Raw genomic sequence first — 27,477 nt, 5'->3', positions numbered from 1 at the left:
TCTGAGAGAGCCATGATGTCATAAGGCCCCCGCAGCCACGGCAACCTGGTTCTTAGAATCCTTCCAGGCCACAACTGACCACAGTTGGGCCACTGACTGGACATTGTACTGCAGCTGGCCAGACCAGGCTCCTTTCTCTCCCCACTCCCCGGTCTACATCTTGTTTTCTCTGTGAATTAAGGTACTGGAGATGGAGAAAGGGTTCCTGGGCCTCTCTTCCCGCGTCTACTGTGGTTCTAAGTGTCGGAGAGCGCTTTAGCCGAGCTCTTCCGTGTCCCCAGGTGTCTCTAATGTGGGCTTTCTCCTTCTGTTTGTTTAGACCTGAGGCTGGCCATGCTTCAGGTGCCTAGAGATGGTGACGAAGGAGGCAGGGCCACCTCCAGGAGCGCAGGGAAAGAAGAGCAGCATCACACTTCACCTCAGAAGCTGCTTCTGGATTGTAGCCTCTGCGGGAAGGTGTTCAGCCGTGCCAGCTCTCTTAGGAAGCACTACCTGACGCACAGCCAGGAACGGAAACACGTTTGTGGAATCTGCAGCAAGGCCTTTAAGCGCAAGGACCACCTGTATGTAGGAGTCTGGTCACCAACATCTGTGCAGGGGCCTGGGGAGGAGGGGGCATGTTCCTAGGTCATTCTCATCGCCTCCCAGATGAGCCTGACACACCTTGTGGGTGTTGGGTCCCTGTGACCCGTGCTTAGACGAGGACTCCGTGTCTGGGGACAGGTCTGCCGCTGCCCTGAACAGGTCACCCTTGCGAGCTCCCAAAGTCACACCAATGAGAAAAATCACTGCCTTGATTTGCAGACGGGACGTCCTGAGGCAATTTTGTCATGGAGGGAATCGTGTTAACTTTATAGAGAAATATTTGGAGACAGTGGTAGGTGCCTGAAGGAGAACCAGCCCGTGTTTATTTGAGGAACATGTACCGGGACTCCACAGGGCATGAGAGATTCCAAAATCCCTGTTCATAGAATGGGGCAACGGCACATTAACTCGTCTCTCTTTTTTAACTCCTGATTTTTTTTTTTTAACTCTTGATTTTAAAAGAAAGCCCATTAGGAGTCTGGAGCAGAATTCCTTTTGTTCCTAATATCTGGTAAATGATAAGCTTTTCTTGCTAGTGAGGAAGGACAGACAGACTTCCTCAAACCAAGAGACTGGCAAGTGGGAGATGGCAGTCCATTGCATTTTATACGCTCCTGGCCTTCCCACAGGGCTTTGACTGACCCCCCTTCCCATTCATCCTCTTGCCAAGCTCCCCCCACCAGGAAAGGCAGCTATTTGCTCATGTCACAGACCGGTTAACAGGGGAGCTGGAGATTGGGTCTCTGCCACTCTCCTCCGATGGAGGCCACAGCCGCCCTTTGGGGAAGGGCTCTGTCATTTATCAGACATGCCCTGTGTGCCGCATTATTAGAACTGTCCAGAGTAGGGTGTTGGGAAGGCGGAGGGTGATTTACTCATCTGTTTATGTTATTAATGTAGATATAAGTATGACATAAACATAGGACATATTTGTATTCATTTATTTTATAGGAGGCACATTTGACTGTTTTCTAGAATGTTCTGATTGGGCATCTGTAAATTGTATTTTTTCCTGTGGGGGGTTTCAGGCAGCTGTCTCCTTATAGGAATTCTATGATAGGGGAAAGACTCCTTTGTTAAAGGCAGGATGCTCCCCAAATGAGCTTTTCCTCAAATGTATTCTGCAAAACTTGGTTCTTGAGGGCACTAAGAGGAACTATTTCAAAAAACAGTTCTGTGGGCAACTATATTTCAGAGACATGGCAGGTTAAGCAGATGACCCTCTATCTATCTACCTGCTATGTGGCTTTTAAATTTGCTCCACTGAACCTCCAAGAAGCAAATGGTGCTCTGTCGGGACTGACTGGCCAGCTGAGCCCACGTCCTCGGGGAGCCACTCTAGGGGGCTGGTGTTCCTTGGGAACCCATTCTGGGGAACTCTAGCCTGCCTTCTGTTGATTTTTCTCTCAAACAAGGGGTTTGCTTAACGGTGAGGGAGAGGGGCACCCCTTCCAGACGCTTTGACCGTAGCTGGGGGCTGAGTACAGGCTCTCAACTGTGGTTCTGAGCTCCACTGTCCCTTGGGAGCACTGTGGGGGGAGTCAGGCTCGGGACCCTGCAGTGGGAGGCTGAGCCCCAGTGACCTCTGACTCCCTTCTCATGTGTGACTCCAGGACGAGGCACATGCTCACCCACCAGAAGACCAAGCCCTTTGTGTGCATGGAGCAGGGCTGCCCCAAGAGCTACTGTGATGACCGCTCCCTGCGCCGACATGACGAGGTCCAGCACGGCTTGTGCATCCTGAAGGAGGCCCCCGCCAATGAAGAAGCCTGTGGGGCCTCCTCTCCTGCCCACGAGGTGGCTGGCCAGCCTGCTCATGGCCTGCGGTCCCTGGTGCCTCCAGAAGCCAGGACCCCGGGCCCCCTTTTGCCCAACCGAGAGCCCCTGTGCTCTATTGTAAGCAGCATAGTCCACCAGGAGATCTCTTCTCTCGGCCCGGTCCTGGCTGGGCCCTCAGATGACGGGGAAGGGAAAAACACAGCCTGTCCCTCCCCACCCTCACTGGGGCCCTACCCCTGCACCCCAGTGGCCCCAGGGACCCTGGGCAGTGATGTTCCTGAGGAGTGTCACCCCCTGTGGAAGGAGCCTGCCCCTGGGTTCACAGCCACTCACTCCAGGGTAGCAGAGGATGGTGGCCCAGACCCAGCTGAGTCAGAGCGGCCACCCCAGCTACCACCCACCCTGGAGAGCAGGCAGGAGGGTGGGACCCTGCCGGCCAGCCTGTCTCTGTTCCAAGGCCAGGCAGTGCCTGCCAGCGCTGAGCCTTCAAATCACAACTTCCAGTGGCTCCAGAACCTGCGAGGCTGCCCCGAGAGCAAAGGGAATGATGGGTTTGCCATCCAGAAGCCCACTTCCGTGTCCCCTCAGGAGGGCTCCGAGGCTGGGTCCAGGCCCAGCAGCACCTCCCTGACAGGGGAGCCCTCGCCCAGCGGTGGCCGCAGTCTGGAGGATGCACTGCCCCTCCCCCCCACCGACCTGAAGGCACCTGGGGAGGCCTCAGATGGCCCTGGATATACTGGCAAGGAAGGGGACACCAGGGCTTCCAAGAAGAGCGATTCTGACAGCGACTCCTGTTCACAGCAGTACGTGGAGGAGACCGGCCTCCAGGAGGCCCTGAAGCTGAGTGGGCTGTCATCTGACAACACGACGCCGCTCTCCGGGCAGTTGTTCCTGAAGTCGCAGGAGTGTCTGGTGAGTCAAGGGCAGATGCAGGTGTTCCAGATGATCACCAAGTCCCAGGTGTTCATCTCTGGCTCCCAGGTGGCTGTGGCCTCCTCCCAGCATGCTGTGCCTGAGGGCAAGCAGGCTGCGCTGAAGCCACTGCAGGGGCCGCGGCCACACCAGCCCCCACCACTGGCACGAACAGTTGACTCTTTCCATCCTGGCCCTGCAAACCCAGAGGCAGAGGGATCCCCGCCCCACAAGAGAAAAACCACGCCCGCCTTCCCCAGGGAGGCCTTGCCCGGCAGCAATAGACGGGACATGAAGGGAGGACCAAAAGTGGCCCCTGTACCATGGGAACCCCCTGGGAACGCAGATGTCTCCTCTCTGGGCCCTTAGACCTGGGGGACATCCTCCCCACAGGGGGCCCATGGCAGACCCAGCTGAGTGGGGACAGTCCTGCCGGAGCCCAGCTCCCAGGGAAGCAGGCCCAGGTGGAGAATGGCCTGGCCTTGGGGGCCATGAAAGGTGCAAAGGGCCCGGCCTGCTCCCAGGGCAGAGGCCGCAGGCTCTTCTCTGGCAACATGTGGGCCCAATGTTTCTTGGACTTCCAGAAGGAGAAGGTGAAAATGGATACACACTATGAGGCCTCTCCCAGCCAGGTGGCCATGGCCTCCTCATCGGCTGGACCTTCAGTGGACACCCCGCAGGACTCAAAGTTCAAGCTGATTATATCCAACAGGATCCAGGTACCTGACTTTATGCTGTGAGATGAGAGACTCACTCATCACTTGTTTCCGAATTTATGAGTGTCCAGACATTTTATTTAGTGTCCGTGAGTCCTCAGACCCAGTTTTACAGTGGGGAAGTGAAGGTTCAGAGATATCATGGCCCCCCACCAACCTTCCCTGCAAAAAAGCCAGGATGAAGGCTTTGCAGAGTCGCTGGGACACCCTGTGTCACCTTTCCTCACTGAGTTTTCTCTGCTTGCTTTCCTCTTGTCCTTCTCTTCCTTCTGGGTTTGCCCCTCAAACTCTTCAGAGGATATAAAGGTAGAGTTTCTTCCCCCTCAGTATTCCTGCATGAGATGCCATCTCTGGCTGTGGGGCAGGGGTGCCCACATGTGTCAGCACTTGTGCAGCATTAGCCTGGTTCCTTCCCAGGTGGTGGCCACGAGGACCTGGGTGCCAGGCAGTCAGCTGCTTCTCTTTGCGACGTGCTCAGGTCTAGCACCCGACAGCTGCATCCTCTTTGTTTTTAAACAGCTTTAATATTCATATCCCATCTAATTGACCATTTTAAATCACACCATTTGGTGATTTTTAGTATACTAACAAAGGTTGTGCACCATTACCACTTTTTCCACATTTTTCATCACCCCAGAAATTAACCCCACACCCTTAGTTGTCCCCCCAGGTCTCCCCATAACTTCCCAGCCCTTGGCACCATGAATCTACCTCTGTCTCTATGGATTTGCCTACTCTGGACACTTCATATAATTGAAATCATACACTGTGGCCTTTCGTGTCTGCCTTCTTCCACTCAGCATAATGTTTTCAAAGTTCATTCATGTTGCAGCATATGCCAGGCTTCGCTCCTTTTTATGTATGAATAATACTCCATTGTGTGGATACATCGCATTTGTTTATTTATTCATCAGTTGATGGCCATTTGGGTTGTTTCCACTTGGCCATCGTGAATAGTGCTTCTGTGGGCATTCGTACAAGTCTTTGTGGGGACATACATTTTCATTTCTCTTGGGAATGACCTAGGGGTGGGATAATTAGTTCATGGGGTAGCTCTGTGCTTAACCATCTGAGAAGCTGCCAAAGCAGTTGCGCCATTTCACATCCCCATCCTCGGTGGACGAGGGCTCCAATTTGTCCACAGCCTCATCAGTACTTGCTATTGTCCAATTTTTTTTTTTTACCGTAGCCATTCTAGTGGGTGTGAGGTGCTGCCTCATCACTGTCTGACTCACGTGGCTCTATCGGCTGGTGGTGCTGAGCATCTTTTCATGTCCTTATCGGCCATTCATGTCTTCTTTGGTTTGGTGTCTGTTCATATCCTTTGCCCATTTTTGAACTGGGTTATTTTACTTTTGTTGAGCTGTAACAGTTCTTTATGTATTGTACATACAAGGCCCTTATGAGATGCATAACGTGTAATGATTTTCTCCCATTCTGTGGGTTCTTACTTTCTTGATGGTGTCCCTTGATGCAGGGAAGTTTTCAGTTTTGATAAGTCCAGTTTGTTCTCTTTCTGTGTCATCCAAGAAAGCATGGCCTAATCCAAGGTCACGGAGCCACACCTGTGTTTTCTTCTCGGCACCTTGTAGTTTTAGTTCTTGCATGTGCCTCATTTTTGATATTTTGGCTCAGATGTATTTTCATCCTCAGGGTGGAAATACCTACCAGCTCCCCGATCCAGTGAAGGAGGAGAGCACGGCAGGCGGATGGTAAGTTCAGAAGCTCCTCCCTGCCGGGCCTGGGGGTTACCCCTCGGGATTCCTCTGGGGGCTTTTATGTGCTGGCCTTGGGCGAGTGAGCTCTGGATGCTTCAGCCCTGAAGAGGTGCCCGCCAGGCCATGAAGGAAGGGGGTATCATCTCCATTTCTGGGGATTCATCGAGAGTTGTCAGTGGATCAGACTTAAAAGAAAAAAAAAGAAGAAAACAGAGAATACAGGGGTGGAGTCCCCTTCCCCAGTTCTTCCCCCCTGCCGTGTCTCTCCACAGTAACCAGCAAAATGGAGGCCCTGCAGACTGGGCAGAGCCAAGGAGCACGTATGTCTGCAAGAATTGCAGCCAGATGTTTTATACAGAGAAAGGGCTGACCAGCCATATGTGTTTTCCCAACGACCAGTGGCTGTCACCTCGAGGGAACCAGGACCAGCAGGTGAAGGGGCACATGCAGTAGGTTCTGTGCTCACAGGGCGCTCACAGGCTTTGGGGGAGGGAGTCAGTGGCTGGGTGTCATCATCTCAGGATGGAGGCACCCTCCCAGGGAAGCCTGGGCAGGGACCAGGGGTCAGGCTGCGCTGCTCTGGGGGGCAGGACGGCGCTTGAGCCTGGAGCAGCCTCTCTGCCGCCTGCCTACGGTTACTCTTACTCTGCCATCTCTTCCTGTGTTTAGGTGTCAGGCACAGAGTTTTTCAAGCCTCTGAGTCAGGCACTGAGGGTGGAGGTGGAGGCACAGAGCCCCCCAGGAGCCATGAAGCCCCCAGGCAGCATGAGCTCAGCTCCTCTGGGGATGCCTCTGGGCCCAGTGAGCCGGCCCCCGGGGAGCACAGCCCAGGTGGGTGCTGGTTGGTCCACTTTCTTCCCACTGCTTCCTGCACAACCTGCCAGTGGAAGCCATGGGCAGAGCCCAAACCAAGTGCCATAAAAATTCTTCTCTCTAGAATAGCTTCGCTTGCACATTCATTCATTCATTCATTTACCTTCTGGGCCGGCCCTGTGGGGGCAGTACTGGGGACACCGTGGTGACAGGGATGGCCCCAGCCTGGCCTCCTGGGGCTCCCAGTCCATGCGAGTAGATGAACCCATGCTAGGCAGTGAGGACTCAGACTGGGCTGGGCTGGGAGGGGGAGCAGAGGGACTGAGGGGACACCATAGACCCCGCCTGAGGAGGTCAAGGAGGACTTCTGGAGGAGGAGGTCAGAGCTGAGACCTGGGGAATGAGGAGCAGTAAGATTGGCAGAAAGAGGGGAGATTGTGTGGAGGTGGGTAAGAGATGTAAGTTCACGGGATCAGCCATTGCAGTCTGTACTGGAGGGTCCCACCTGGAGAAGCCCCCTCCAGGCGGGCGACAGGATTCATAGATCCGCTTGTCCATCTCATGGAGCTGCGGTCATTTTTCATTTTGTCGTACTGTTGCACTGCATCTCCGGCCCCATCTCTAAGTGCCAGTCATTGTACCAACTTGACGCTGGCCTCATACATCTCCAAAACCCTTTGTATCAGGGCCTCTCCCTGGGGGGGTGGGCACATGAGGAAGCTTCTGGCATCATCCATCCAGGCCGAGAATCCGGGGTCTGGCTCGGGCGTGGTGGCCGCGCTCGGCTCCCTTGCTGAGCCCGGCTCAGACAGGGGTGTTGGGTGTTATGTTGCCCTCTGGCTCTGTGGGCAGTGCCCTTGCCGGTGCTCGCACCCCCTTGAAGACTGAGCTGTGCACATGTGGCCCCAAGTCACCCCTTGTGGCTTTGAATTCTCTTCTCCAGGGACAGGACGGAGACCAGGAGGAGAGAGATGGGGAGGAGACCAGCCAGCCCAGGAAGCAGAGAAAGTGCCCGCAGCCCAAGGCATCATTCCTGCCTCCCGCCCCTTCTGCCTCTGGGGGGCTGGGCCCTGAAGAAGGCCACCAAAGCTGCCTGCGGTCTCCGGTGCTTCTGGTGGACCACTCCCTGCAGGGACTGTGCCCGCGCTCTCCTGATACACCGCCCCCGGTGCTCAGCCCCATCCGGGAGGGGTCTGGACTGGATTCCAGCACTCTCTGTTCATTGTCCACTCAGGCTGGTCCTGACAAACTCATCAGCACTGAGCTTGGTGAGTGAGGCTGGGGCCTGTCATCTCTGACCATCACACGGCAGGCCAGCGGTGGGCCAGATCCACCTCCGCGTGTAGCATTTGGTCCAGGCGTTCTCTCTGGCCTGCGGCTGTGTCTGGCCTGGGCGACCCATGGCTGCTCAGAGGTATCTCAGGACCATGTGAAACCAGCAGCCTTCTAGGTGCTGAGAATTTTACAGGCAGAAGGAAAATATAGAGGCCATTTAGCCTGACCACCCTTCTGCCTGTCCATTTGAAAAATTTTGTTAGCAGCTTTATTGGTACATAATTCACATACCATATGAATCACCCATTTAAAGTATACAGTGTGTTTTAGTAAATTCAGAGTTGTGCATCCATCGCACTATGTAATTTTAGAGCAATTTCATCACCCCAGAAGCAGCACTGTATCCATTAGCAGTCACCCCTGCGCCCCCCCACAGTCCCCATCTCCCCAGCCCTGGGCAACCACTAATCATCTCTAATCATCATGGACACACGTACTCTGGACATTGCATATAATTGGAATCATACAGTATGTGACATTTGGTGTTTAGTTTATTCATTTAGCATAATGCTTTCAAAGTTCATCCATGTTACAGCATATACAGTGCTTCAATCCTTTTTTATGGCTGAATAATATTCTGTTGTGTGGATACACAACATTTTATCCATTTATAGCTGATGGGTATTTGGGCTGTTTCCATCTTTTCATTATTGTGAATAATGCTGTTATGAACATTCACATACAAGTTTTTGTTGCACAAAGGTTTTCATTTGTCTTGAGTTTATGCCTAGGAGTGGAATTGCTGGGTCACAGGGTAACTATATTTAACAGTTGAAGGAACTACCAGACTGTTTTCCACAATGGCTGAGCCATGGGAATAAATTTCCATGCACGTTGCATGCAAGTTCCAATTTTCCACATCCTTATCAACGATTCTTAGCTTTTTCAATTATAACTCTCCTAGTGGGCATAAGATATCTCATTGTGGTTTTGATGTGTATTTCTCCAATGGCTAATGATGTTGATATCTTCCCATGTGCTTATTGTCCATTTGTGTATTTTCTCAGAAATGTCTATTCAGATCCTTTGCCCCTTTTTAAAATCGAGTTATTATCTTTGTATTACTGAGTTGTAAGAGCTCCCTTTATATTCTGTATGCAAGTCCCTTATTAGATATATGATTTGGGAATTCTCTCCTGTATCATGTCTTGTATTTTCATTTTATTTATGGCATTTGTGGTACAAGAGTTTTTATTTTTTGTCACTCGTGCTTTTGGTGTTGTATGTACGGTTTTGCCTGACCAAAAGTCACTTTAAGTCAGTTAAGAAAAGAGAAGAAATATGCAATTATGCTGACTTTTACTCCTTTTTCTTCTAAGAGCTTTATGATTTTAACTCTTACATTTAGGTCTTCGATCAATCTTAAGTTACCTTTTCTATATTATGTGAGGTAGGAGTCTAAATTCATTCTTTTGCATGGGGATATCAGTTGTTGCAGCACCGCTTGTTAAAGAGATTATTCTTTCCCCCATTGAGCTGGTGTGGCACCTTTGTGGAAATCAACTGACCATAGTGATTTTAGATTTTTCTTCTTTTTTAATATGGACAGTTACTGCTGTAAGTTCCCTTGGAGCATTGCATTAGCCACATTCCATAAGTTTTAGTATGTTATGTTCTTCTTTCCTTTATCTCAAAATATTTCCTTATTTCTCTTTTGATTTCTTCTTAAATACACTGATTATTGAGGTGTTGTTTTATTTCCACATATTTGTGAATTTTCCAAATTGTCTCCTTTTATTGATTTCTTATGTAATTCTACTGTAGTCACAGAACATGCTTTGTATTGTTGGTCCTTTCAAATTTATTGAGACATGTTTTATGAGCTAGAATATGTTCTGTCCTGAAGAATGTCCCATGTGCACTTGAGAATAATATATTCTACTGATGTTGGGTGGAATGCACCAAAAATGTTCCTTTGTCTTGTTTTATTCTGTGTGGTTGTCCTATCCATTACTGCAAGTAGTGAAATCTCCAACTATTGTTTTGAATTGTGTATTTCATACTCAATTGTGTCAGTTTCTGCTTCATGTATTTTTGGACTCTGTTTTTAGGTGCATATATGCTTGTAATTGTCATAACTTCCTGATGGTGTGATTGTTTTTCTCATGATATGACGACAATGTTATTTATCATCACTGCAATAATTTTATCATAATCTCTAGGTTTCTTGGTTTAAAGTCTAATTAGCCTAACAGTACCATTCTGCCTCTTTTAAGGTTGTTTACTTGGTATATATTTTGTGTCCTTGTATTTTCAAACTGCTTGTGTTTTTTAAAATAAACCATGTTTCCTATAGATAATATTAGTGGGATCATACATCTTTTTTTTTTATTTTTTTTTTTTATTTTTTTTTGAGAGGGCATCTCTCATATTTATTGATCAAATGGTTGTTAACAACAATAAAATTCAGTATAGGGGGGTCAATGCTCAATGTACAATCATTAATCCATCTCAAGCCTAATTCTCGTCAGTCTCCAATCTTCTGAAGCATAACGAACAAGTTCTTACATGGTGAACGAATTCTTACAGAGTGAATAAATTCTTACATGGTGAACAGTACAAGGGCATTCATCACAGAAACTTTCGGTTTTGATCATGCAATATGACCTATAAACCATCAGGTCAAATATGAATATTCATTTGATTTTTGTACTTGATTTATATGTTGATCCCACATTTCTCCTATTATTATTATTATTTTTATTTTTAATAAAATGCTGAAGTGGTAGGTAGATGCAAGATAAAGGTAGAAAACATAGTTTAGTGCTGTAAGAAGGCAAATGTAGATGATCAGATGATCAGGTGTGTGCCTATGGACTAAGTATTAATCCAGGCTAGACAAGGGCAGCAAGACATCCACGGATGCAGAAGATTTCTCTCAAAGCAGGGGGGGTGAGGTTCTGAGCCTCACCTCTTGGGATCATACATTTTTTATCTAATGTGACAAACTTTGCATTTTGATTGGTTTATTCAATCCAGTGTCATTTAATGTTACATTGATATAGGGAGGTTTACATTTGTCATTATGCATTTCATTTTCTGTATGTCCCTTGCCTTTTCCTCCTTCTGTTCCTCTATTCAGGCTTACTTATGTATTAAGTATTTTCTGTTGTAACATTTTAATTCCTTTAGCTTTTCATGTTTTTCTTAGTCCTTTCTTAGTGGTTCCTCTATGACGTAAAATTACATCTTAATGTCATCAGAATCTGTTCAGATGTATATAACTTACAGTGAAATACAGAAATGCTACTCCTATAGAGCTCAATTTCTCCTAACCCTTTTGCTTTTATTATTTATATATCTACATAATATATGTATGTGTGTGGGTATATAAACCCAGCAATACATTAATTCTTACATTATACGGATTTGTATTATAAAACGAAAACTGAGAGAATAAAGGAAAGCAAGCATTCTTTCTACAGTTTGTTATATAACATTTTTAGTTACCATTTCTCATCTCTTCATTTATTCCTGTGGACTTGAGTTACTGTATGGAGTGTTATTTCTTCACTCCAATGCTGTGTGCTTCACTCCCCTTTGTTGTGCTGTTGTTGTCATATACATGTATATAAACTACAGGCCTATAACAGTAGTGTTCTATGCATTTACTTTTTAAGTCAATTAAGAAAAGAGAAAAAATATACAATTATACTCACTTTTATAATTACCTATATAAGTACATTTACCAGTGTTTTTTGTCTGTTTGTTTGGAGTCAGATTACTATCTCATGTCACTTTCTCTTTCAGTCTGAAGAACTTCCTGTAGTATTTATTTTCATTGTGGAGGTGTAATTCACATGTCATACAATTCATCCCTTTAAAATACACAACACAGTGGTGGTTGGCATATTCACAGAGCTGTGCAACCGTTGCTACCATCAACTTTCTGATATTTTCATCATGTCCCAAGGAAGCCCTGTACTCAGCAGTCACTCTTGTTACTCCCCTCCCGACCCTGTCCCAAGCTGTAGATAACCACAAATGAATTTTCTGTCCTCCAGGCTCGGCTCTTCTGGACATTTCGTATAAGTGGGAATCATACAATGTGTGTTTCTTTGTGTTTTCTTGCAGTTAGCATGAAAGCTTAGGGTTTCAACCATGTTGTGTATATCAGAAGTTCATATCTTTTCATGGCTGAATAATTCTCTCCCTTTAATGTTCCTTGTAAGACAGGTCTGCTGGCAACAAGTTTCCTCAGTTTTTATTTACGTAAGGATGTCTTTTCCCACCTTCATTTTTGAAAGGTAATTTGCTGGATATAAGATTCTTGGTTGAGCTTTTACTTCCAGCAATGAGATCATGTGGTCCCACTGCCTTCCAACTGCTATCATGTCCGGTGAGAAGTCAGCTGTTAATCTTACTATAGTGTACATGTATGTCATGTTATTTTTCTCTTTTTGCTTTCAAGATCTTTATCTTTGGCTTTCAGTATTTTGCCTATGATGTGCCCAGATGGAGAGCTCTTTGTGTTTATGCTACTTGGAGTTCATTGAGTTTCTTGGATGTATGTATTGTTTTTTCATCACATTTTGGGTATTTTGTGCCATTAAATACTATAGATATTTTTCTGTTCCTTTCTCCACTCCTCCTTGTATTCCCATTGCACATGTTGCTGCACTTATTGATGCCCCACATTTCTCTGTGGCTCTTCGTTGTCCTTCATTCATTTATTTTTCTCTCTGTTCTTCAAAATCCATAATCTCCATGGATCTAGCTTTAAGTTGGCTGCTGGTTACTTCTGCCAGCTCAAATCTACATTTTGGTTATTGTTCTTAACTCCAAGATTTCCATTTGGTTCTTAAAAAAAAACAATTTGTACCTGTTAATAGTATTCTCTGATGAGCATTTTTCATTGTACCTTCCTTTAGTTCTTTAGGCATGAGAGCTGGGAGGAGAGGTGCCCCCTGTGTCCCTGGCTGCACCTCCCTGGAGAAGAGTCCTCCAAGTAGAGCTCCTGATACACAGTGCATGGGGTTGGTACCTAAGGGAACAAGTCATGGCTCAGATGCCGCAAAATCACTATTCTTACTGACATTTACTCAGTTGTCCTGAATGAATATTTCTTAAAATGCTGGATACCTTTAGGATAACTTCTAGAGACTTTAACTTCTTTTAAAATAATTTTTACCTGTTAATTTGTTGTTTTACTCTTTGTGTTTTCAGAAGTCCTAGTCCTCTTCCACATGATCTTTTGCACAGTTTTTGTTGTGACAAGAAGTGTGAACATAAGACCTACCCTCTAACAAATGTTTTAAGTGTTCAATATGGAATTGTTGGCAGTGCCGTACAGCAGATCTCTAGAGTTTATTCATCTTGCTTAACTGAGACTTTACATTCCTTGGTTAGTAACTCCCCATTTCCCATGATGCTAACCCTGACCACCACCATTCCACCGTTTGGTTATATGGATTTGACTGTTTTAGATACTACACGTTAAGTGTATTCATGCAGTATTTCTCTTTCTGTGACTGGCTTATTTCATTTAATGTTCTCAAGGGGTTCATCCATGTTATTGCGTATTGCAAAATTTCCTTTCTTCAATGCTAAGTAGGGTTCCATTATATGTATACACCACACATTCTTTACCCATTCATATGTCGATGGGCATCTTGGTTGTTTCCACTTCTTAGCTATTGTGAATCACGTTGCAGTGAACATGAGAGTGCAGGTGTCTCCCTGGGAGCCTGATTTCAGTCCTTCTGGGACTATACCCACAAGTGGGGTTGCTGGATCATCAGGTAGTTCTATTGATAGTTTTCTGAGGGCGCTCCCGACCTTGCAATCTTGGAAACCCTGCTTTCAGCTGTTCTACAAAGGCAGGCAGAAGGGGCCCCTCCATCACTTCCAGTCAGTGTTCTTGAAGCTTTCTGTTGTGTGTTTTCTAGATCAAGTGAATGACTCTTCTGGCATCTGTGCAATCAAGGATGACACAGAGCTCAGCACCGGACCGTGAGTTGGAACAGACTTAGAACCTGGGGATCCTTCCAAAATGGGGATATTTTTACCCTCCTTGTGTTCCCCCAGAGCTCCTTCCTCCCAGGGGGGATAGCTACTCTCTGGGAGAGAAGTGGTAGATTTCTCTGGGTGTTTGTGGGTAGTTCCTCCAATATTCCTTCTTTCTGGGCATCCCATAGTTGGGCCCACGGGAACAAATGCCCAGGACCCTGGGGTTCTTGGTAGAATTGGTGATGGGACATGTGAGGCTTGAGTATCCATGGAATGTGACTAGAGGGATGTGTCCACGGGTGTAGAAGCATGCCAGCCATCAGCATACACCTCCCCTGTCCTGGAACCCCAGAGGGGTACCTAAGGGAGAAACCTGGTGATAAAGAAAACTGGAGGAAGGAAGTGTAGCTGGACGTTATCTAGAACACTTGTCCATGTCTGTCAGGGGTGGGGAATACTCAGCAGATGCATCCGGGAGATGACAGAGGTTTCCACAGAGCAGGGCTGTGGCCTGAGAGCAGGGCACGTCACACATCTCCGTCTTATTTCACATCTTAGTCACATGTGTATGTCTCGTGTGTGGCCTCATTTCAGATGCATCCGAATAGGAAGCGAGTTTCAGGCCGAGATCCCGGAGCTCCAGGAGCGCCCTACGACCGAGCCCGGTGAACATGGAGCTTCTCTGGTCTGGAAGCCATCGGATGACGTGATGAGCAATCCAGAAACACAGGATAGAGGTGGCTGAGACTTGGGGGCCAAATTCCCATGGGTACCCCTCCTTCCCTCATCTCCAAGGAGCTCCTCCTCCCAGTCCTCACCTGGACCAAGAAGCAGTATCCCTGGGTGGGCTAGCAGGCTGTGGGACCAGGACGTCTCCTCCCACCCCCCATTCTCCTCATGCGGTAACCAGCCAGGTCATCCTGAGCAGGTGCCAGGAGCAGTGCTTCTGCCCTTCCTCCCTGTCCTTCCCTTTGCCTGCTTTTCAGGGAGCTGTGAGGGAGACAGGGACAAGGAGCCCCTCTCTGTGCTTTTGGGGATGTCTCCTCCCCAGCATTCACTGACTCCCTGTGTCTCCCATCTTTCATGCTCTGCTGGGGACGTTTGCTCGGAACAGTGACTGAGCTCTGCAACTTGGCCTGCTCCAGCACGATGCCAGGAGGGGGCACGAACCTGGAGCTCGCTCTGCACTGCCTGCACGAGGCCCAGGGCGAAGTCCTGGTGAGCTGGAGGCAGGGGCGGGCTTGGCGGTTCCCTGGGATGACCCTGCCGAGCTGAGGCTGGGGATCTGGTGCATGTAATGTGCCATCTGCGGGCTTTGCAGCTCATGAAAACTGAAAAATGCAACCCATCCTTTTCCCCAGTGGCTGTGGGGTTGATGTCCTTGTAAGTTGTAGGGCAAGTGTGCAGATGGGGCCCAGTTAGTCAGTTATTTACCTGGGGCAGCAGCAGAGCACCAGGTTCCTCCGAGATCGCAGGGGCAGGGGGAGCGGAGCCGAGTAGACTGACTCAGGTCCTGCACTGATCTGGTTTATCGATGGAGTTTTATCTTTTTGATTAAAAACCCATGTACGAAAACCCCTGATGCAACAAAAATATCTGCGTCCTCCAAGGACCCGCTCCACAATCCTGTAGTTTAGAAAATATAAAGTCCCACTCTGAGTAGTGGGAAGGGAGGTCATATCACCCGAGTTAGGGCCCCAGGAGTCAGTGTTGGCAACTGTACTTTTACTCAGGTTGCAAGGCAGTGGGCGGCGCAGAGTAGGTGCTCAGCCGAGGTACCATCACATGTGTGTTGGCCCTCATGAGTGTTGTGGTCCTGGGGCAGGGCCGGCTTTGGGGACCCCTTGGTCTAATGCTCTGCCTCCACCATTTTTGAATTTAATGAATTTTCTAAAAGGGGCCTGAGTGTTCATTCTGCACTGGGCCCTGTAGGTTCCACGGCCCATCCCGATCGGGTTTACACTGGTGAGCGAGACAAAATTCTTCTCCGTGGAGCTTACATTTTAATTTTAGGACAAAGGGAAATCTGTTTTCAAAAATTGTTAGTGGTTACTGCTATGAAGGAAATACAATGGGGTGTGGCACAGGCAGGCCCCGTACAAATGCCAGTCCTTGACGAAGGAAGGAGCTGGTGCCAGAATAAATCCGCACACTGCTTCCTTCATTGAGAAAACCCTACTGAGAAAAACCCCAGCCGCACTCAGCAGTATGTGTAGTGACGGAGAGGGTACGTCCACTGCAGCTCACAGGCCGCGGCCAGTCCACGGCCCCACCACGCACTGAGTAGCCCTGGAGCGAGGGAGGCTTTAGGGGGGCCTGTCAGTGCTTTTCAAATGAATGTAAGGATGAAGGCAGGCCTCCACCTCACCTTCCCTCCCTCAAAAGTAGCCTGCTTTCCTTCCTGCTCCAGGTGGCCCTAGAGACCCTGTTACTCAACGGACCCCAGAAGCCACCGACTCACCCGCTGGCTGACTACCACTACGCAGGTACTGGAGCAAGGCTGCGGGAGTGGGTGTGCCCGGCTACTACCCGAGAGCCAGTCGGTCTGGGGGCAGGCTCTGCTTGTGCCCCTGGGCGTGCTCCTGGGGCCCTCCTTCTCCTGCCTTTCCAGAAGGGCCTTTCCTCTCCAAGGGACCTCAGTGGGTGCCTGTCTCTCCTGGCTGGGTCCTCCCTTCCCCCTTCCAGTGCAATGGTTCCCTCAGGGGCTGTGCCCAGCCAGGAAAGGGATCCCCTGGCCAGGGAGAGGTGAAGGTGGGCTCAGATGCAGTGGCTGAGCACCCCAGCCTGGGAGTCAGGCAACTGGGGGTCCCTGCCTCCCGTTGGCAAGTCTGTTAACCAATGGAAGCCTTGTTATTGCATCTGTAAAGTGGGGATAGTATTGGTCCCAACCTGGTAAGGGTTTTCTAAGGATTGTATGAGATAAAACAGAATTCTTGGCACATAATTGGTACTCGGTAATGACAGCTTTAAAAAGGGCAGGCTGCATTTCCGCCATGGCTGTGGCTGCAGAACTGTCCTTTTCTCTCCTGTTTCTCCGATAGGTTCAGCCGTCTGGACCCCCACAGAGAAGGAGCTGTTTAATAAGGCATTCCAGGCTCATAAGAACAACTTTTCCTTGATACACAAGATGGTAAGGTGTACATGGGTGGGCTGGTGTAGACAAGGCCTCGTCTCACACCGCTGAGCTGAGCCAGAGCTGGAGGGCCTATTAGAATGACATGCTGTTCACACTGTAAACTGCTTGTAGTTTATAAAGCCATTGATGTGAACACCTCCAGATAGTACAGAAATGCCATCACATGCTCAAAGCCCTCCATATCCATCCCCGTCGTCCTACTTCTGAATGATGACCTCTGACTTTGGTTGGGCACCTCAGGCATTTGCCCATACAGATCTTATGTGCATATACACATGTATTTAGAAAAGGATGTGAACATACTACACTTAATGTCTGCTGATGTTTTTTGTTCTTTTAACTTGATACACACAAAACTGCACGTAACCAAAATGTAAGATTTGATGTTTTGACATATTTATACCTGCAAAACCATCACCATGATCAAGAAACACATTCATCACCCCCAAAAGGTTCCTCCTGCCCCTGTGGTAAATCTCTTTTTCCTACCACCCCTGTCCCTAATCACCTCCTTATCTTCTTTTTGTCACTATAAGTTAGTTTGCATTTTCCAGTGTTTTCTATCAATCCTGCAGCATGTGCACTGCTTGTCTGCCTTGTGTGGCTTCTTACACTCAGCATCACTATTTTGAGGTTCATCCATGTTATTGTGTGGACCCTTTTTCTTGCTGAGGAGTATTCCATTGTGTGGATGTAACACAGTTCATTTAATCATTCCCCTATTGAGGGACATCTGCGGGGTTTCCAGGTATCTGCAATTATAAATAAACCTGCTGTGAACATTCACATTCAAATCTCTACATGACCAAGTAGTGTTGGTGGAGGGGAGGGTGGTAAATACTTAGGAAAGGAATGAGTGGCTCACATGATAGGTGTACATTGAACTTTGCCAAGAAAGTGCCTTTTCATCTACTTCTTCCAGGCAGTTCTTTACCCAGTTTTGGGCCACCTCATACGCACGTGCTGGTCAGCACATTGCTGAATGCTCAAGGGGAGCGACCCCCAGATCTCTGGAAGTTTCCTCTGAGCAGCTCTCTTCCCTGTCCTGCCTTGTCCTGTGGACTCTCACCGTCTTGTTCTCCCAGAATCCTCCCTCCCATCTCAGCTCAGGAAGCCCACCGGGCTCTGCCTGGACCCCTCTCCCCAGGCCGTGGCCTGGAAACTCTCTCAGGGTGTAGTGTGTAGGGACTGGTAGGTTATTTTCTGTCTCTCAGAAAGACTTGTTCTTGGCTTGCCTAGCGTCTTCCCAAACATCATTTCAGACATTTTGACTGTTTCTTCTCATTGTTTTGAATGGGAAGGTCAATGTAGCTACTGCTGCTCCATCTTGTTTGGAAGCAGAAGTCCAAGTTCTTTTTTTTTTTTCTAACGTAGTGATATTTCTTAGGCAGAGGACTTACTACTCTGGCTCCTAGTCTTTGAAGATATACAGAGCTGAAAAAATTTCATATGGAGAAAGTATTTTCTGAAGTGAGCCCCACATCTTAAATGGCCAATTTAATTTTCCTGAGAAATGGTCTTCCTAGAGCAATTAAACTTCCCTGTTTTGCTTTGCTTTTACAGAAGTTATTATTAATGGGGTCCATTCTTAGTGGGGGGAGAGTACATGGTGGGGTCTGAATGCCCAAGGATCTGACTGTGCCCTCAAAAGCCCCTCCTCCTCTCGTGGGCCACCTACCTCTGCACTGCAGGGCTCTGCCTGGCTGTTGCAAAGGCTTTGTGGTATCTGCTGATGAGGGCATCCTGCTGCAGGGAGTCCCAGCTGGTAAATGCATAGCCATTAGGCCTGACGTCACAGTGAGAACCTGTGTAGGGAGCCCTCGTGTACACCTTCACGTAGGGAAGGCCTCCCGGGACTGACTTGGGGCTCAGAGAGCATGCAGAGCTTGGACAGTGCTGGCTATGGCGGCGTCACCCTGAGCCCCTCATCAGCAGCAGGACTCTGTGCTTCTGTGCTCCTTGTAGCCCAGGGGCATGCCAAGCCCAAGGGGAGAGAAATTCCAGGAGAGCTTTCAGGAAGTGCCTAGCCCCATGGCGAGGGGGCGTGTGGGGCAGTGCCCAATGCCCGCTGCTGTTTTCTTTCACCAGGTCCAGACAAAGTCGGTGGCCCAGTGTGTAGAGTATTACTACACCTGGAAAAAGAGGGTCCGGTTTACTACATCTTCTCGGGCCCCGGGACTGAAAAAGAGCGTCAAAAGGAAGCTGGCCGAGTCAGACCCAACAGAAGCAAAGGTAGGGGATTCTGGGGCAAGGCGGTCTCACTGGAGTTTAGTGCTGGTCTGGAGAGCTACTGACCACCCAGACGGGGTGGGGAAGGGGCCCCTACACGGGAAAGCATCTCCCTTAGAAGGGTGGAAGGTCGGCACCCTGATATCATTTCTGCCCCTTCTGCAGGCCACTTCCAGCCCTAAGAAGAGATGCAACCACCATCCAACCCCTGAGTTGAAGACAGAGACTGAGAGTTGCAGGGGACAATCTGTGGCCAACACCAGCCCAAATGCTGCTCCTAAGCAGACCCCTGAGCCTCCAGGGTGCATCCAGGGCCAAGGCGCTCCCTGTGGGGAGTGTGAGAGGTGGGCACCAGCCCTGTCCCCGGATGCACCCACACAGCCTGCCCTCTGTCCCCATGGGCCCTCAGCCCACCTTCCCCCTGCTCTGACCCGTGTCCTCTGCTGACTCTGCAGGGTGTTTGACAAGATGTGGACTCGCTATGCCCACATGAAGCGGCCCCGAGTTCAGGACCCCATGGAAACAACTGTCGGGGAGGAGAGGCCAGCGAAGGCCTTTAAGGTGGAAGAGGAGGAGGAGGAGGTAGGGGAGACAGGGGCTGACATGGGCCCCTTGCAGGGGTGATTTGGGCCGTGAGCCAGGGTCAGGCAGCCCATCATTGGGATGAGGACCTCGGGTCCCGTCACCTCTCCCTTCCGCCTCCCTGAGGAATTCAGGGCATCCCTCTGCCTCCACCCCCACCTCCCCTGCCCCCCACTGACCAATCCAGCTTGCAGAGTAGCTGGCATTAGCAGACACTGGCATCCTCGTCAGCTGGTGCCAGAGGCCCCGGTCCCTTTACGTGTGCCCTCTGCCTGCATACCATAGTCTTGTGATGACTTGGCTCATTGTTATTTTTTTTTGTCCATGTCAATCTGTAAACCCTATTAAGTTTTGTTCTGAAGCAGCTGTCTTCTGGCTTCTCTGGCCTGTTGAGGCAGCAAAGGCTTTAGGGCTCCTGCCACTCACCAGCGCCCCAGAAATGCGTGAGCTGAGTCTCCACCCTGGAGGGGCCGCGTCCTTGTGCATTCTGGGAGCCGGCCCTGAGGTGCCTGCCGCAGTGTGTGTCCGCGCCCGGTCCATGCAGCGGGTCCACAGCGACACAGGAGGGACCCAGGTGCTCCCCTCAGCAAGCTCACATTTTAGGAGCAGGAGAGCAGCAGGAATAAATAAGCAAAGAGGTGGTTTTAGCTACTGCTTTGGGCCCTAAGGACAGAAGAGTCAGCAGTGTGTGACAAGCAGTCAGGACATGACGGGGGTTCCAGTGTGTCTGGGGTGAAGTCAGGGTCTCCCAGCAGGGGCCAGCTCAGCATGCAGATGGCAGCAGGGATGAGGATCACCCCCTCCTGCTCCGAGGTCCAAACCAGAGGGCACAGGAAAGAGCACGTTCCTCCCTCCTTCCTCGTGTCCCTTTTGAAGAGCGGGGAGAGCTTGTAACGGGCTCCAGAAAAATGCCTCTGGGTCCAATTGGTCAGGACTGGGGCCCATGCTTTTTCTAAACTGATCCCTGGCAGTAGGAAGTGCAACATATACAATATAACCAATAATATCATAGCATCTTGGATGCTAATGGGGAAGTCCACTTGGTGTCGCAAGCATCTGGTGACGTATGTAATCTCTGGGTCACTGTGTTGGACATTTGAAAGTAATAGAATACTGCATATCAATTTTATTCCAATTAAATTTTTTTGAAAGACTATAAAAACAATATTTGTTTTGGACATTACATAAGCAAGAAATAAACTACTGTCATACTTGAGCCACTGAAGGGTTGGCTTGTTTTAGAGATTGTTGGGACAGCTAGTATTAACCAGAATATTTGGCAATACCTGCCATGATCCTGTGTCCCTACCAGATATCAGGAATACTGAGGAAAAATTTTTCATGTACACTCTGGGAAATATTTTCCAGGCAAAGCTAAAAAAGAATTTAAAATCAGGTATTATCAATGAAACTTCAGGCTCTTGATTCATAAAATGCACTGTTTATTTTGATTTGGCCATGGTTCGAGCTCTCACTAACAGTTTTTGTTATTATTTTGTTTTTTTTTTAAAGAATAACTTTTAGAATAACTAATCTAGATAACAATAGTAAGAAGAAATTAGAAAAGATTCTGACAAGGTGGAGGGAATCAGAACAATGACCCAGGCCTTGCTAATTACCCTGTGCATTTACATACATGCCCATATGCTCAGTTCCTAAGCACTGGTTAGAAATTAATAAAACAATATACATCTTAACTATGCCTGTATCACTTTCACAAGTTAGAAGTCTCCATTAAAGATTCTTTAAAGTTCTATTTTGAAAGTTGCCAAATCTAATTCAAAAATTAGTTTATATTTATTTACATAATTACGTAAAATCAGTGGTGCCACATGATTCTACTCACCCAATTTAAATGTGTCCCATTTTGCACTACATTAAAGTTATTATATGTTTTACCATATTAAATATATTCGAATGAGTTGGTCTGACAATTTAACCTTAATATATTATCATAGGATGTATAATAAAAGCACAATCAGTATTATAAAGAGCAGCTTCTATTAGAATATATTACATTTGCATTGTATTCGCTATTTTCATAACTACCGTCCCTGCAGCACTAGTTCATCAGTGCCCTAAAGGGCGGTGTTTATGACCCGTATCTAAGCCATCCACAGCTCTCACATTACATCCTGTGCTGTGCACAACAGCATATGATGAACGAGTAAATACATAGGACAAATAATTTTCCAGGGACCCATTTGGATTTTCATTCACCTCTTCTTAGAAGTTGAGGAGCCCCTCTTCCCTTTTAAGTCCCACCGTGGTCTTGGATGCACACTGTCAAGGTGGGACCTATGGCCAGGGCAGTCACAGCAAGCCACCTCCAAGAGGGGTCCCCAGCATCTATATATGGGGGTCAAAGTTGAGTGCCAGATCACATGTTAAAAGTAGTTTGTAGTCAACCGAATTACGCGTATTTCAGCTTGATAGCCAGTACCCCCCTTTTAGCCGTTCCCCTATGCCCAGCTGCATTCTGGTTTAATATACACCACAGCACACTCTGTGTTCAAAGAGACTCTCCTAGCCCAGAGAACAGTGTTCTGCCTAACCGGAAAGACCATCACAGTATGGACACGGGTCACCACTCAGATGCTTTCTCATAAATACAAATATGTTCCAGGTTTCTGAAGATGAGGCTGGACGAGCTTCCTGGGAAATCCGTGAGCCGATAGAGGGGGATGATGGACAGCGCTCTCAGGGACACCTGTCCAAATAAGGGACGTGGACACAGAGAAATGACTGGCCAACACTCACACACAGGTAATAGGTTTAGGTGGAATCAGATGGAACCTCAGCTTACAGGTAACACGCCGCTACCAGGACTCACTGGGGAAACCTCATGGGAATGGATGTAGGGTCTGACTCTTTCTAGGACCTGAAGGAAGACTTGGAAAACTACTCTCTGTTTGAAAAAAAAAGCAGAAACCTACAACTTCCAATAACTTTTTAATAACCACAGGAGCTTCAAAACTTCCCATCTGGGTATGCATTGCTCAGAAAACCCCCAAACTTCTTACTAAATAAAAATGTGAGCAGTGCCTAAAGAAATTTGCATAGGAATGACGGAGACTTTCTGACAACTCACAATGAACCATGGATACCATTTGTTTCATTTTCCAGGAGGAACATCACAGTGAGAAAATCTGTGAATTAACAGCTTGATTTACTTTAAATGTTCATGAAGACGCTTGGAACATCAATAAAGCATAAGTCTTCCTAAGCTGCTGAGCACAGACACCCTAAACACCTGGTTTTTCTTCCTCATCTTGCAGAACACGACATCTATATTCTCACGGGGCCAAATAGAAAATAGGAGAGGAACTGGGTTAAGAGCCTGTTTTCAACAATGTTCAGGGTTTAAGGTGAAATAAGCCCCCCCGGAGCCCTCGATCGCAGAGGGAGGCCAGCCAGTGAGCATTCTTTAAAATTCCTTAGAAGCCGTGGCACAGGGGAAGGCACCCAAAACGAATGAGCACCCTCATTTTAGCTTTCTGTAATTCTCAGGGGTGAATTTGGGATGTTTGGGGCTTCCAGGACGGAAAAGCAAGGCACGATCATTGTGGCCACTCTAACTTACCAAAATACAATTTATTTTCAAAGCCATGAATAAACGGATCTCCCCCGCAGTTTATTTGTGGGCACTGAGGCCGAGGAAGGAGGGGAAACACCTCGGAAGCTGCTGATGGCCGTGGGCTGCCTGACGAGCAGGAGCTGCCCGCCTCCGGGCCCCTGAGCCTCTGCCTGGCATCACAGCAGACAGGAGCAGGGGGCTAAGACGAGGACAATAAAGAGAATGATGTCATAGTGTAGGACACACAGACGCTCCTAGCATCCTGAGTTTCATTAATTCTCACACAGATGAATGTTAAATTTTTAGGCCAATGTATATAAAATGGACAGTAGAATAAAATATTGTCAAATAACAATTCAAAATACAGGTGTAGAAATCAGTACTACGGCTTCTCCTTGACCACACAAGATGACCTCTCTCTCCATCAACCCCATTAAAATGAGATTCAAGAGATTAAAAATGGCATAAATCCACAATCTAAAAAAAAAAGTCTCGTACCTTATTAATAAGATCCCTTGTAGGACAAAGGATGAGTGTGACATCTGGGCAGGAAAGATAACTGGAAAGCCTGTGTGTGGAGCCACCAGCCGCTGATCCCCATCACCTGCCCCTCCCTCCTGCCAACCCACACTCTCTCTCCCTCATCTCCCTTCCCCACTCCTTCCTCCCCATCACCTCAGATCCTGCCCCTGCAAACCCAGAAAGCTGCAGTCATCTTCTGTGGAGAAACCGAAAGACCTCAGAGAAGATGACTCCACAGTCAGGCCATAACCCACTCAGCTGTCCTAAAACTAAGCCCACACAGAGCGTTGTTATGCAGCCGGTTAATGGCCTGGCTCTCAGTTATGACTGGACAGTCACAGGTCACAGACGCGGGCAACCCCCACCAAGAGGAGTGCAGGCAAGACGGTTGTACCTGAGGGGATGCACAACAGGCAGTAGGAAACTACGAATATTCCAAAGACAGTCAAGGAAATACATCCATAAAACAAGAAGAGAATGCTATAGAAAAGCAAGAAAAAGATCATGGCAATTGGAGATTATTTTTAAAATCAAAAACTAATTAGAAGATGAACCAGGAAATATTCTCAGTTCCCATAAAATCATGAAAATTTTAGAATTTGAATTGTTTCAAAATGTGCCTTCATATAAAGAGAAGAAAAGAGAAAACTGGTCTTCGACGAAGGAATGGGAATTCGAGAGGAATAGGGATCAGCCTTTCAGGAGCCAGCCTGGAAGGTGGACAATAAATGAGACTCTACTGATGGGTCACTCTTTCCCTCCAGCCCATTCTCACTACCCATCCTCCCGTCCCTGACAGTGGAGCCGGAGGGAAATAACTGTCGTCCTAGAATTCTACATTCATCCTAATCGTGGACCCAATGTAAGATCAGAAAAAACACCATTTTCCAACATTCAATGACTCAGGAGCGTAGGAAGACAATGGAAGACATGTGCAACCAAGTTGAAGGAAGGGCCTTAGCGTGAAGTCGGGATGATTTGGGGGAACCAGTGGATGCAAAGCAGGAAATTCCCAGGGTGACAGGTGAGCAGCACGCCTAGAGAGCAGGGTGACGCAGGACACTGGGGAGGAGGGCCTGGGGGAAAGGGGCACGCAGTGAACCAGGTTGGGGGCGTAATAAAAATTGAAATTGCGCTTCAAGGGCCAAAAGGGAGGGAGAAAGAATGGCATTGGGAAATTCCATGAAAATAGAAAGCGATATAAATAAGAAAATTGAACCATAGTCCTCATCAGCTCCACTAGGAACAGTGAGTCACAAATATTAATATCATTTGATTTTCAGTTTTTAGGTTCAACCTTTAGATAAAGCATTAAAGACTTAAGTGTAGTTACATAACAGAGTGAAATATTGTAGGCCTGCTATACAAAAATAAAAAGAGGTAGGGAAGGCAGGAGAGCTATAGTTTTAATCTTACAAAGTAGAGAATCTAAAAGATACTGTCTATTAGTGAAAATTAATCAAGCCGTATACTAATCCTGCCTCACCCTCTCCTCTTGGCTTTCTGAGAGTTCAGTTGACTGACCGGAAAAAGTAAGCAGTGTTCAGGTTCATTGAAAGCTCTTCCTCCTTCCTTCCCTCCAGGGAACTTACAACCGCTTCACACAGAGGCTTCCTAGAGCTCACGCCCAGTGCGTCTGTCCGGGCCATCTGCTGCACCTGCAGCCAGCCCTTCAGTGCCCCCAGGCCCAGGGAGGGAGCCCCTCGGTGGGGTGGGCCTTCCCAATGGGGTCACTGTTGCACCACCAGCCCCACGTCTAGAATTTCTTATTTGGTGCCTCACTCCTGCAGAGAAAGGGTGCCAGGCTTTAAAAGCAGGGCACGTCCTTCCCCAAGATCTTCCTTTGATCTCCACAGATCACAAAGGACCTAATTCAGGATCTGAGCTCTCTGCTTGGGCTCAGTCAACTCCAAGTGTTGATTCAGTACCATTGAGACATTAGCAGTCATTTGAGTTGAGTTCTGTATAGTCCTTAAGAATGGTATATTTTCAAACAGTCAAGAATAAGTGTCAAGCCTTTGATCACTCCAGAAATGCTGTAGTTAATGAGTTAGCTCCTCACGCTTGATGGGAGTATAGCAGGAGACCCCCACGGGCTCGGGCCTTCAGTCAGATGTCCCCTATGCTTGATCCCCGCTATGTTAAATTCTTGAACTGGCAGCAGAGTGCATCCGCAAATACTGATTTCTACAAATATGTTTCAGGGGAGAAGCAGCCCCTGCAGTAAACTGGAGTTTCATGAGTGTATCAATGAAATGCTACACTTTCAATACTGAGTCCTGCACCCACTCTCCACACACTCACACCCTTATGCAATTATGTGGAGCACCTAGATTCAAAAATAGTTTGGAGTTTCCCAAGAGGACTGTTAGGTACAGTGATTTGTAATAACAACGTCATTGTAGTGGTCTGCTCGGCGGCCCTGTTTCTCACCCCCACCTTCCCCACCCCCCGGCATGGGTACCCGAGCCAGACCGCAGAGGCTTGAATCCGGGAGTCACCGCCTTCTAGTTATGAGATCTGGAGTAGTAAGTACTCCAAATGACATCTAGGATCTGCTTTAAAATTCTCCAACTGAAAAATAAAAGAGGGGTGGCGATGGAGTAGTGGATGGAACAAGATGGGCAAAATATTGATGGTTTCTGAGGATGGGTGAAGGGAAGCTAATAACAAATTTGCCACATAAGATAGTTTAAAAGAGTTGCCCCTAAAATGTTTAATTTCTCATATCTATAAAAACATATTTGAACTAAATACTATGTTTTCTATTTGCAAATTTATATTTTAAAATACTATATAGGAAGCCCAGAGCTTGCAGCTGGGCTATGTCTATAACTCAGGGCCCACTTCCTCTCGAAGGGATGTATAAAGTGGCCTGGTGGCCAATGCACAAGCTACTGAGGCATCCCCACCCCAGCACCCAGTCAGGTGACATGAGAAAGCATCCCCTGGTCAGGATGAGGTTAAGAGTCCCCCTTTCTCCTGCTGTCTCAGGGCAGGACTGGCTGTAACCAAACTGGCATGGAGGTTAGGTTTGCCCTCGGTCCTACCAGGACCTTCTCAGCCTCTCCTGAGGCTACCTTCTCAAGCCCTGCAGGGGTCTTGTCCCCACCCTCTAAGGGCCTGACCTTATCCTCAACCAAGCAGCCTTTCAGAGGGAGAAAGCATTACCATTCAAGTACTCTTTCAAACTGTGTTCAAGAGGAGAGGGTTAGAAGAAAAACACACTCCATTATTATTTGCCCATGAAAATTGTTGCTACTTAAACAAAAGCATTATTTTTCTGTAAAGAAATATTACAAGAACATGGAATCAAAAGACTAATATTTTATTGCATTCCACTTATATTGATCACATACAGATCATTACCATTTTATGTGAAACTCAAGTTGCTGCAGCGAGATGAAGCATTCCGACTCGGAAGACAGCTGACCCGGGGTTTGAATCCCAGCCCTACAGTTTCCTGGCTTTGCAACCTTGCACAAGCACCTTCACTTTTCTGAGACTCATCAGCAAAATGGCAAAACAATGCAACACATGGCTGAGGATCACTGTGAGCAACATGAATCACTCCCTCGGTTTCTAAATATTTCATAACTTCGGTGTTGTTGTTACCCTGAAACT

The 27,477-nt window shown here is 47.8% G+C and overlaps 1 protein-coding gene across 1 annotated transcript; it reads left to right on the top strand.

The window, feature by feature from the left end:
* The first annotated feature begins 320 nt into the window (after positions 1-320).
* On the top strand, positions 321-27,477 carry LOC140847043 (zinc finger protein 541-like). The gene is given in 16 exon segments (XM_073225828.1): positions 321-563; positions 2,199-3,631; positions 3,634-3,995; positions 5,646-5,704; positions 5,983-6,142; positions 7,467-7,791; positions 13,747-13,810; positions 14,402-14,544; positions 14,922-15,025; positions 16,218-16,293; positions 16,849-16,937; positions 19,032-19,175; positions 19,338-19,516; positions 19,628-19,733; positions 22,381-22,520; positions 27,215-27,477. Coding segments are annotated over 15 exon segments (3,570 nt in total). The 5' UTR covers positions 321-333; the 3' UTR covers positions 22,477-22,520; positions 27,215-27,477.

This window comes from Manis javanica, chromosome 17 (genome assembly GCF_040802235.1).
Source record: "Manis javanica isolate MJ-LG chromosome 17, MJ_LKY, whole genome shotgun sequence".
In the NCBI taxonomy this organism is placed as follows: domain Eukaryota; kingdom Metazoa; phylum Chordata; class Mammalia; order Pholidota; family Manidae; genus Manis; species Manis javanica.
This window is presented reverse-complemented; position numbering and strand designations above follow the sequence as displayed.